The following is a 12,415-nucleotide window of genomic DNA, read 5'->3' on the forward strand; positions in this document are numbered from 1 at the left end:
AAAACGTGCAACGCAACATAACAAGAATAAGAAGAAGAAGAAGAAGACGCTGATGATGGTAATGATTATGATTATAATGAAGAAGCAGATGTAGCAGCAGTAACAGCAAGAACAACAACAACAACATACCTACTATATAAATAGTGCATACAAATAATAATAATAATTTTTGTAATAAAGTTAACTCTATGTAGCGTACATAAACATAAACATAAAGAACATAAATATATATATTATATATATTTATAATTAACAATTAATCGTACATACTTGCAAAACAAATGAAAAACAAAAAAAAAAAAGAAAAGAAAATTGAACCTATAGGCAAACAATAAAAAAATTGAAGCAGAAAACACATTATGATATACACTTAAGTATTATATGAGAATAATTAGTAACTAAATGAAATAAATGATAGATGTATTTCGTATTAACTAATTGCCTATCGAATTAAGCATGTACCACCAAAAACATGACTCAACTCTCAACTCTGTAAACACTCCTCACCACCAATCTCTTAACTCTCTCTCTCTGTCTTTCTCTCTCTCTCTCTCTCTTTCTCTCTCTCACTTTGTCACTGTTTTTATATTTTCCAAGTTCTCGAACCACTCGCACCACCACCACCACCAACCACTCGAGAGTTTTTCGGCTCTACGCTTTTTGGTCTTGTTTCCTCTTGCTCTCTAGCTAGCTTTCTGTTGCTTTCGTAAAGGTTGAGGCACTGCAGGCAGTACTAAGAACCCTAATTTTCAACGATTTCTTTGGCAACTTTGACCTTTTAACTGACGCGTTACTTTAATGGAAAAATGTCACTTTTAAGTAAAACCACAAATTATAATGTGGCAAAAGCACTTTTAGTGTGGTATGTTAGATGTTGTTTGTAGATAACAAACTCTAAAACGTAGTTACAAACTCAGTCTCTAGGCACACTAGCTGAAAGTCGCTCTTTAGCAGCAGCTTCTTCTTACTTACTAACTATTTTTCATTATTTTCCAACTTAAAATTAACTTTGAAAGCGCATTAAAGCTTTATTTTAAAGCTTTGATGTTCTGTTCTTTTAATTACTTTCAGCTAGTGTCATTTTCCCACATAGGAGTTGAACTAAATTCATTTAAAGCTTCACAATGAAACTTATGCTCCACGTTCCCACCTGAGCTAAATAGCTTTCACTCCTAATTTTCATATCAATTATCCAATACAACTAAAAACCTGCTATTTGCCTTTGTAAATACACACACACACGTACACACTCACTCTCTCACGAACATCTCACACACCGTTGAAGAAAGTATGCAATGAATTTTAATGTTCTGTTTCGGTTCTTAAATTAATTAATGGGAGTTCTTTGGTATTTCTGTTGTTTTTCCAAAAATTGAGATATGAAAATTTACATAGGAGTAATTTGTAATCGCACTCGATTTTTGTGTGAATTTCTAATTAAATGCGGGTTAACAGGAGGAGGAGGAGGCGGAATTTAACAACTAAAAATAAATGGAAATGGTAAAACACACACGTTTTGAGACGAAACACACAAAAAAAAAAAAAAATAAATAACAAAGAACAACAAAAAAAACCATTTCAAAAGCGAGAGCCGCTGGCACAAATTGCGCGAATATGCAAATTGTTATGAATTATTGTGTACTTTTGTAAAACTTTTTGATATATATAATATAGTTAACATGAATAGATGCCTAAATAATAAATTAAATGTTAATTTATTTAAATGTAAACAATAAACAAAACAAAAGAAACGAGAATAGAAATGCTGGCGAAATTGAAATTGAAATTGAAATTACGTCGATTTTGAATGCGTCTCATGGTCGGATCACTTGAAATCCCAATTGACGTATATCTAACTAGTTGAATGGTGGAATGATATTGTTATAAATACGATAATATGAATACGTAATCTGGAATCTGGAATACGGAATACGGAATACGGATCGAGCATAAAATTACTTTACAGCAACATTTACATTCAAGTTTTGTGTACAAAAGTAACAATTGAGCAAATGCCATTGCATCATTTTGGACATTTCATACTCGTAATGTTAAAGGTCATTTGAATGAATCAAAAACTTGAAGCCGAAGACGAAACCGAAACCGAATACCAAAAACCGAAAAAATCGAAATCAATACAAATAATTAGCACGAAAACCAAAATATATTATAAATAATTAAAATGAAAAAACAAAATCAAACAACAACAAGTATATACAATAATTTTGTAAACGCCGGACAGCTGCTAAAAACAACAACAATAGCAGCTGAGCGAGCAAAAAAAAAAAAAATAAACAAATTAAAAACAAAAAAATGTTATGGCAAGGTAGCAATTATTTTTTACAAAACACTAAGAAAACCCAAAAAAAAAAAAAAAAAAAACTATTTAATGTATGTAAAAATAAAAATGAGTATGAGAAAAAATTTTAAAATGAGGGAAATGCTAAAACCAAAATTCTTTTTAGGCCACAAAACGAAAAAAAAAATTACATAATTTATGTGCCAAGCGAGAAATTATTCAATGTATCGTATTTGATATCATCACCAAAGCGAGCACAATATAAATAAGAAAATATAAATAATAATAATAAAAAAATGAAAAGCAAACAAAAAAACTCATGTCAAATTTAATTAAATGCAAACATTAAATGAATTAAAAAACGAACGCGTGCAGACGATTTCAAATACTCTTACCAAAAAAGTATTTCAAATGTGTGTGCACAGTACTCTGTATAAGCCTATACCCTAGCAACCCACACAACCCCAACCACAACCCCACCCCACTCCACAACACCCCACCTCACCCCCAGGGTCCTCATCACCAACGACACACTCTCGAGATGCCAACAAACAGCCAAGTTTGTTATTTAATTAGTAAATGAGAAATTATTAAGAAAACAGCTAAAAACTTTAAAAACTCAAACTGAAATCTTCTGTACTTGTTAATTAACAACAACAACAACAACAACAAAATCAAAGCCACATAGAGAAAAAAAAAATAAGAAATTTAAATTAAAAATGAAAATGATAAGCAAAAACTTTAACTATAAACCAAATTAAAACTGATGAGCCTAAGAGAAAACTTTCGTTAAGATCCCCCTAAAATAAATACTTGGCCCCAGTCGAAATGATTTACTTAAGTCTAAAAACAAATAACAAAGCCCCAAATGGAAATCGTATATAAAATTGAGAGATAATGTAATAGTAATACTATATAATAATATGGCATATAAATGAAATGAAAATGAACAAAAAAAAACAAACAACTGGCATAATTATGGTAATTGTAAAATAATTAAACAATGACGTAAACGTAAAAAGTGAAAATAATAAAAATAAATTGTTGTTATTGAATGTATTTGTATAGAAAATTATTATGATTATGACGATGAATAATAAATGATTACAAATAATAATTATTGTTCAAAAACCAAAACAAAAAAAAAACAAACAAAACCAAAAAAAAACAAAATAATATATATACATATATATATGAGAATAATGTCTCTGGCTTAATTTTATTCAAACAAAAAGAAAGAAGCAAACTAGTCAAGAGGATCATTAAATGCCGGCTGGAAGCTTTAAGCGAGCTTTTGGGCATCGTGAGATGAGAAAAAACGAGCTTTGCAAGTACATTCAAGCTCACTCAACATCAAAAGCTCATTTGCCGGGATTAATCTAATGAGCCGGCGCCATTTTCAGTTAGTGCCATTTAGCCACCTGGCCCAATGACCCGATTGGCAGCATTGCGTGAAAAATACGCGATTCGTTCGCGTATTAAAACTTTACTTTTTTTCCTGAATTTTTTTTTTACATTCTTAATGGCAAAGCAGCAGAGCCGCCAACGACAAATAACAAGCGGACCGTAATTAGAAATGCGATGGGGAGAGGCAGTGGGCCTCCAAAAGGCAGCAGCAACAGCAGCGAGCAACAGCAGTTGAATCGAGTCAAAGGATCCAATTCGGTCGGTTTGTGACCGAAGCAGCTGCCGAAGTGGCCGCCTTCAGGTGTTCGCTGTGGTAGCAACTGTGCCGCTGATTCAGATTCGTTTCAACTCGCGAAAGGGAAAGTTCGTGCCACGGACGCTTAGCCGGCGTGCAAGGCGTCGTCCAATTGCAAATTGCCACTTGCCACAGTTGCGTGACTCGCATCCAAGTCCAAGTGCGAGTGTTCAGATACGCACTACAGCCACTGTAGTGTCAGTGTGTGTGTGCTTGTGTTTGTGTGTTGGATTGTGTGTAAAACTGTCCAAATATTTGCATAGGCCACACGGATAAACGTTAACGAGCTGACGGTCAACTGGGTCTCAAAGTTTTTACAGCATTCGCTGCGGTTAAATTGCGGTTTGTTTTGCATATTTTTCGGGGCGCTCAGCAGGAAAAACAACAGCGAGGTAGGGAAAATGTACAGAAAACATGTGCAAAAACTAATTACAAATAACACGACTCGCTTTTAGTCATGTCAGCTATTAGTGTGTCTGTGTGTGTGTGTGTGTGTGTCTTTATTTGTGTTCATGTTAATTATGACCAACAGCATCAGATCCAAATGCCCAAAGAGCCGCCTGTCTAATTAACAGGCAACACGGCTTTCTACTTCAATTTGGCTAACAATATGTTTTGGACAAGTCGCGAACATTTACATTTAAGCCCTCCGACAAAAGGTCAAAGCCTAATTGATATTGACACTGAAATGTGACTAAAGTGGAACCGGAAATGAGCGCTCTTTCTGCGTACAGTTATGCCTGAACGCATTAAAAACTAATTCGGTGAAACTTTTCTAATTGAGATAATTCGAATTTAATTATATTCAAGTGTATAATTTTATCTAATTATGCTTTTAATTTTCTGTTTAAGCCAGAGGTTGGTTAAAGGATAGCGATATCACAAGATATTGTGATATTTCCAAAACAGTGAAAACTTCAAGTTGAACATTTATATTCTATAATTATTTAGGCAGAGATTAGAACTTAGTTTTAGAATTAGAATATGTCGACTGCTGGTATTAAATTATATTATATTTAGTGATTTTCACTTTTGCCATTGTGTTACTGAATTCTATTTCAGCTATATAAGTATATTTTTGTGGTTGGACTTAAGCATTTAAGCAAATTGTTTGCTGCTGTATATATGTATATGTATATACCATTTCATAGAATTTTAAACTAGTGTTCAATTCGGATACAAGAGGCAAACTTTTGTATGCAAAACACCAATATTTACATGGAATAAGTTAAAAACTTTAGTTAGAAAACTTTGAGTCGACTTTATAATATGTTCGAGCAATTTCCACTTTTCCAATACTTAACTAATAGTTATATAATTGACAGTTACTTCTTTATTGGCTAATTATATTACAGTTTGTCAGCAGAAATTTCAATTACACTTTAACTGTTCGACCAATTAGTCTTAACTGAATTCAACTCTCCCATTGACACATAATTTAAAGAGAGCAATCAAGTTAGTCAACTATTTGACCATTTACCCGATGTGTTGGCCAAAACGTTCATCAATAAATGAATAATAGATAAACCGCAATTCTGGTCAAGTTTATGGCCATTAAAAGTCTACGTCAGTTGGATAATAGCCTGAATGCTTTAGTAGATACAAATGTATCTGAGCTCAAAGTGAAACGTGACTAACGTTAAATTGCTTTAAAAATAAAAAGAAATAAGACCACAACAAATAGCAGTGGAAGAAAAACATGATTTAAAAATGTTGCAAGTTAAATATCGCGCAACGCTGCCGGCAACGTTAATCAGCGCCCTGCTGCTCTGCGCATTAATAATTCAAACGCAACAGCAACAGAATGACGCCGCAGCAGCAGCAATACCGGCAGCGACGCCGGCAGCGACTGCAGCAAAAGCTCAGCGAATACGCGAACCAAATGTTATGGTGAATAAAGCGTCAGTCGAGACGCGCAATGGTAAGTAGCAAGTTATGATGCGGCAAGGGGAAGCGGCGTATTTGAGCATATTTAAGCATTTTTGAATTGACAGCTGTGCGTCGCCTGGCGCGCAGCGTTTTCCATGTACGCTGGAATCCCAATGAGAAATTCATTGTTGAGAGTCGCGAGAGTCCGGCTATTAACTCATCCAAGCTGGCGCCCCATCCGCGCTTGAAGGTGTCCAAGAACACCAAGTTGACTCTCAGCCCGAAACTGTATCTGTGCCACGACAAATATGCGGAGCAGTGCCACAATAAGACAGCCTCCTTTCGCCGCCGCATTGTGCAGACCTTCGAGCGTTCGATGAGCGAGGCACTCAACGAATCCAATCATTACTATGTGGACTATAAGCCGGTGTTTGGTGACAGTTTCGAGGAGCAGTATTATCCCTCCACCTGCCTCGTCATGGAGGCGGGTGTGCGTGTCTTGCGTCGCACGGATAAACCGTTTAATAAGCTACCCTTCGGGCGACTCTTTCCGCGCCAGAAACTCTTTCGCAATGTGAAGAACATCAAGACCTGTGCGATTGTCTCCAGCGCCGGATCGTTGGCTGGCTCGAAGTTGGGTCGCTTTATAGGTGAGTTGCCATATCAGAATTCTCGGTGCACACTCGGAAGAATCTCGTTGTTGTCATATTGTGACCAGAAGTCAACGCGTGATTGATTTGATTCCATTTGTTGTCGTCTACTCCAATTTTGCTAGATACACACGATATCGTCATGAGATTTAATCACGCACCGACCCGAGGACACGAGGTGGATGTTGGCAGCAAAACTACAATACGTGTCGTGAATTCCCAAGTAGGTGGCCAGCAGTGCAGTTCCGCTCAGTTTGCAATGCTCAGTCGATCATCAATCAAGAACTCATCAGCACTCATCAATCATTGTTGCAGGTGGTGACCAAGCCCGAGTTTGATTTTGCCCATGCGCCGATCTTTAGGAATGTCACGATCGCCGCCTGGGATCCAGGCCGTTATAATGGCACTCTCGAAGACTGGCTGACCAGCGCCGATTATGATCTGTTCACCAACTATGAGATCTACCGGCGACGCTATCCAAAATCACGAGCGTTTCTCATCGATCCTCATTCGGTGTGGCGCCTCTGGCAAAGCCTGCAAATGTTTGCCGGCAATCGATCCATACGTCGTAATCCACCCAGTTCTGGTTTCATAGGTGAGTATCTTGAGTAGATTTTGAAAATGATTTGATGCTAACTGGTTAAGCAACTAAAATGGACTAAATATAGTTGAAGCTCAAATATAGTTTAACTAGCTTTAATTTAATCGACTTTTTTTAAAAATATATTTACAGGTTTGGCGCTGTTGCTGCCGCATTGTCCCCAGGTTGATTTTGTGGAGTATGTGCCCTCCACGCGGCTCAATGGACGCTGCCACTACTACAGCAAAGAGGTGAGAGATTTAACTTGCCAATGTACTCATTGCCACTCATTTAATTTGTGGCGACTCTCAGATGAATTCCGCATGCACATTTGGCTCTTGGCATCCGCTGGCCGCCGAGAAGCTAATGGCGCTGGACATGAATGTCGCCGACGATATGTCCGTCTTCCAGTTTGGCATATTGCGCATTCGACGACCCGATAAGCTGCTCTGTGGCTTCAACTTCTTCGGTTACTGATCCCTGATCCCACCGAGCGATCAATGTGCATTTAATCAAGCGGTTTTCACACACACACGTTTCAAGTAGCTTAACAAAAAGGAAAAATGAGAGGCTGCAACTATTAATATTTGCAATAAATAAATATATATGTATGTCTATTTGCTTATATGGGTGAGTGTGTGGTGTGCCCTTCCCGAAGCAAGGCGGAAGCGTGCACAGCCTTGAGCCTGAACCTGGGTCTGAGACTGAAACCGAATCGCCCACGCAAAGGCGCTCTTTATAATGGACAATGAAGTCGGAGTCAGTAAAGTGGCTGTCGCACTTGATTTTGATTATTTGTTTGCTTACAGCTCTTAAGGGCCAGGGGAGACACAAAAGCAATTGTATGTAGCTGGTAATAAATGGCACTGCCAGACTTAGAGTTACCCTATATAAGCGTAATGCACAATCATAGAAATATTAAAAATATTACTGCAGCGAATCAGAATATCATTTTAAAATTGGTTTGTGATGCCCACAAAGATAAAAAGCGTCCCGACTATGATATACTCTATAGTAACAATATACTCTACCTAGTAACAAAAGAAGATAAAACACTTCTAAGGTAGTAAAAGAAGCAGAAGTGGGACCCTCCTCTCCCTGGCCAGAATAAAAAATACCCCTTAACATAAATATTCCAAGATAGTTAAAAAACAATTAATAGAACGTCTAGCCAGACTATACCCTATACAGATAGTAAGCTTTACAGCTAGTTTAGAGAAGTTGCAAAATTAACTGTGTCCCTGTTAAAATAACTCAGACACGTCAAACTTCAAATTATAAATGTTTATAATAGCAGACAATTACTCATAGCTATACACACCCTATAAATCCCTTAAATAACAGGGTATGCTGCTGATTGCTGCATGTTTTAACCATTAAATGCGATAACTGTTGTCTACACAGTGCAACAGAGCGAAATATATATATAAATATACAAATATTATTGTGAAGGGGGGCAAGGAACAGTCGAGTTTATGGATTAAGGGCGGGGTCTGGGGGCATTGCTCATTAATACGTGCTGCGGCAACCGAAACGTGCCCGGCATGCCAAGGAGGAGCAGGCGCGAAGACCAAGACGCACCAGCCCCAAAATCAGCAAACACCAAAACAGACAAGAGCAAAAACCCAAAAGGTGAGCAAAGCAAAATAAACTTATGATGGCAGTTGTACTTCGGCGAGTACGCGGCGTATGCGTAACTCGTGTTGTTGCAGGTAGCCAAGGAGGAGGAGGTGGAGGAGGAGACAGTTAAATGAGATATACGAGTGCATTCTCTCATATAGTCGGAATAAACATTTAAAATTGACACTAAAGCGAAAGCATTGAACCAGGAAACCACACACCAAAATCACCAACAGGCGCTGAAAACAAACGAAAGTTATAGCGAAAGGACGCAGTTGAATTAATTCAATCTTCTTTCTGTTTACTACACGTGCCGCATAAATGCAATCCAAATATTGCGGCGAATGACACCAAAAACTGACGCGACTCGCAAAATACACAAAAAACAAATCGAATTTGCGGTTGTCATTTGAAATTTTGGACAGGTGTGCAAATCTACCAGAAAGTTCATCTAACCCATGCGCAGTCGTCGCCGCCGAAATAAAAACAATACAATAAAAACTGCAACTGGCATTTCACATTTGCATTTTCAACATTCTACATTTCTACCAGCAACATCCATTTGCGGATTTTGTTTGGCAAATGCAAATACGGGCCGCATGTGGCATGTGTGCACTTGCCGCTCTGCTCGGCTTCTCTTCTCTTCTCTGGTGTTGCCACATCTGCAGTTTGAATTTGCATTCGCATTTTTGTTTTTTTGTTCATTTTACGTGAATCAATCCGGCGGCATCATTTTGCTAAGAATTTTGATATGTTTTGATTACCTTTTACAAATGTGCGTTCATTGCCCGCCGGACGTGACTGTAATTCCGAAAATTCATCCAAAAATTATTATTTGTATATTTGTTATGGCCATTGAGTCTGACTCAAAGCTGCGCAATCACATTCTGATTAACACTACATTTTCCAATCTCACTCAATACCTTCAGCGGGGCTCTGAAAAACCAAAGATCGATTGAACGAATCCTTACTAATTGAGATATATAAGTCAATAATTTATGCTCAGCTCTGTCTCCAGTGAATGTTTGCACAGAACTCTGCTATTGAGAATACATAAAAGTAATTAATTGATAAATTGGTAGTCGGTTGATTTCAACAATATTCTGATAAACCATTAACTAGCTGGGCTACGAGTACGTAATGTAAATAATATATCGTATGCAAATTCGAATAACTGTTGAGGTGCATAAGAATCTTTGTTAATTAGCCTAGCTCGTGTCGTGTGTCGTTATCAGAAATCGATGAGGGAGCGTGTGAATAATTAAACGGATATACGGATATGCAAATAAAATGAAATCATTAAGCCAACTACTAATTGACGTCCCAGATGACGATGTTAGACTGTTGCACTGCAGGACTGCTGGACTGCTAGGCAGGGCTGCGACTATTGATGAATCTTCCGTTTGAGAGCTGAATTCATCCACGTGACCAGAGAGTCAAAATGTGTTGAGCCATTGGCATTTGCAATTGTTATTATCTATGTTGCCTGCATATTCGTTTTGAGTTTTTATTTTTATTTGGTGTTAAATGACAGCTCTGGTCGTCGTGGAGGGTCAGCAACAGAAACACCAACAACAACAAAAATAGAAACATTGGCAAACGACATCGACATGAATTTCGCGTCTGTTTTTATAAATTGCTGTCAAGTGGATTTGGCTAGGCTTCAATGTTGCACTAATTGGAATCAGACTCAAGCACACAGTCTGTCCCTCCGTCCGTCCGTCCGTCTGTCTGTCAGCTTGCCCCCATCTGACTGTCAATCGGGCATCGAGTCATCCCGCTCCAAGAACTAGTACATTGCTTGCCTCATGGTATCTGCAGCTGCTTCACTTAAATTTAATTGCTATCCAATTTCCAAAAATTTGTTTATTCATTTGTCGTGCGCTTTTTCAATTTTGGGACTCAAGCATTACTCATGACATTTCTCTGAATTATTTATTAGTCACTAGATATATGAATTAATGTGGCTTATTACTTAAAGTGTTCCAACAAAAGCCTGAGTACCAGCTTTTGTTATCCCATGATGCATCAGGGCGTGTTCTGCGACCACAATATCACGTACCATTGCAGTCCAGCAGATTACCCAAGATCCAAGACCAGACAGGAGGCAGCAGGCAGGAGGCAGGAGACATGAGGTGCGAGACAAAGGTGGCACAGACACGCAGCATGCGATACGCAGAAGGCAGAAAGAGTCAAGGTTAATTTGCCTGCATATCGATTGCCATATTTGTGTGGCACACAACTTTATTTGTATGCCGTTAATTGGCTCTGTTCAAGGCCAAGTTGCGTGTTCAACGGTAAATATTAAATGACTCAATATTAATAACGAATTGATAGTCAATCATTAACTATAAATCAAAGGCAACAGGTCCAGTTTATTAGCGATGCAAACCGGATAGTTGTACACTTATAAGTCGTGCTGTGAGATATAAGATACATGTATAAAATCGAAAAAATGACAACTGTAATTGATATTGATGTAATCCTTGAATGTGACTTGAAGAAACGACTTCTTTGTTGCTGCTCCTAAGTAATATGTAAATTTCTCAGCGAAATAAAAATCCAAAAATATAAGAAAAAACTGGGTAGTCTTATCTGGCTGATAGGCAGCTATAAAAGTGAGAAACAAAAATTTAAGGCTGTTTACTCTAAATTGATTATTAATAAAAGCGAAATCGGGGTGTTATTATTCCATTCACGCAGTAGAGTAAAATAAATGCTCCAAATGTTAATCGACTCAATGATCTCATGGCTTCAATTGCACACAATCAAAATACTGAGAAATTTTATTGCTAAATTGATTTTTAAAGTGTCACAATATCCCCATAACATTGAATAAAATAACCAATAATTTGACTCATCAAAAGAAAGAACAAGAAAAAAACTTACTTCAAATTGTTGACAAGATCTTTGGTTTTCTCCAACCTAATGCAGTCACTTAATTTTCTATAATTATGCTTATATAAAAACATAAACATTCATTTATATTGTGTTCAAATATTAGCTAACTCCTATCCTATAATTTAATACCAAAATCACGCCCAAAAGTATGCTAGGTGGAAGATTTTCCAATATGATTGCTATGAATATGAATAATGTGAATTGCTCCTAAAAGACTTTCCATGAAAGGCTCTTTAATTTATCATCACACTGAGGTCTGAGGTCTTATTATATGCATTTCCTGCTTCTTTAATAATCGTTTTCAATTAGATCCCAGCTTAAGACTCGTTTATAGAGAGGTATAGGTAGGGAGTGGTCAGTTGATTTGATTTGTTGTCTGTCTGTTTGTTGACTTCCTGGCTGAATTATTCATTGCTAACTTAAATGCTTGGTTTATGCGCATTTGTTTGATTTCAATATTGTGTTTACTTATATATAAGTGCCGTACAATGGAGCCATTAAAGAAGAGGAAGAAAAAAGCACAGCAGGAGCAGCAGAAGAACAGAGGCATTCCTGCACGTTTGAGTGTGTATAAATCAAAACATAAGAACAAAATAAAATTAAATTTAGCTGAGACAATAACAACAATAATAACAACAACAACAACAATAACCGATCCATCCATTTGAGACATTGGAAACGGTATGCATATCAAATGATTCAGCTCTTGAACTTCAGACGGAAAAAAGCGAGAGGTACAGAGATAAACATAGGGATTCGCCACAAACATGAATAAAAATGCGTTGCGGTTTGAT

General features: G+C 37.3%; 1 protein-coding gene across 2 annotated transcripts; it reads left to right on the forward strand.

The window, feature by feature from the left end:
• Nucleotides 1–4,063: 4,063 nt before the first annotated feature.
• Nucleotides 4,064–7,672, forward strand: LOC6560802 (beta-galactoside alpha-2,6-sialyltransferase 1). 2 transcript variants are annotated; one of them, XM_001986761.3, is made up of 7 exons: nt 4,064–4,393; nt 5,446–5,922; nt 5,996–6,520; nt 6,646–6,743; nt 6,836–7,115; nt 7,254–7,351; nt 7,413–7,672. In XM_001986761.3, the coding sequence occupies exons 2-7, from the start codon at nt 5,712–5,714 to the stop codon at nt 7,575–7,577; spliced, it is 1,377 nt and encodes a 458-aa protein (XP_001986797.1). In that variant the 5' UTR covers nt 4,064–4,393; nt 5,446–5,711; the 3' UTR covers nt 7,578–7,672. The 2 variants fall into 2 exon arrangements, with proteins under 2 accessions (XP_001986797.1, XP_043071376.1); XM_043215441.1 differs by having other exon boundaries at nt 5,665–5,922.
• Nucleotides 7,673–12,415: the final 4,743 nt, after the last annotated feature.

Source organism: Drosophila grimshawi, unplaced genomic scaffold (assembly GCF_018153295.1).
Source record: "Drosophila grimshawi isolate 15287-2541.00 unplaced genomic scaffold, ASM1815329v1 contig_1367, whole genome shotgun sequence".
Classification (NCBI taxonomy): Eukaryota; Metazoa; Arthropoda; class Insecta; order Diptera; family Drosophilidae; genus Drosophila; species Drosophila grimshawi.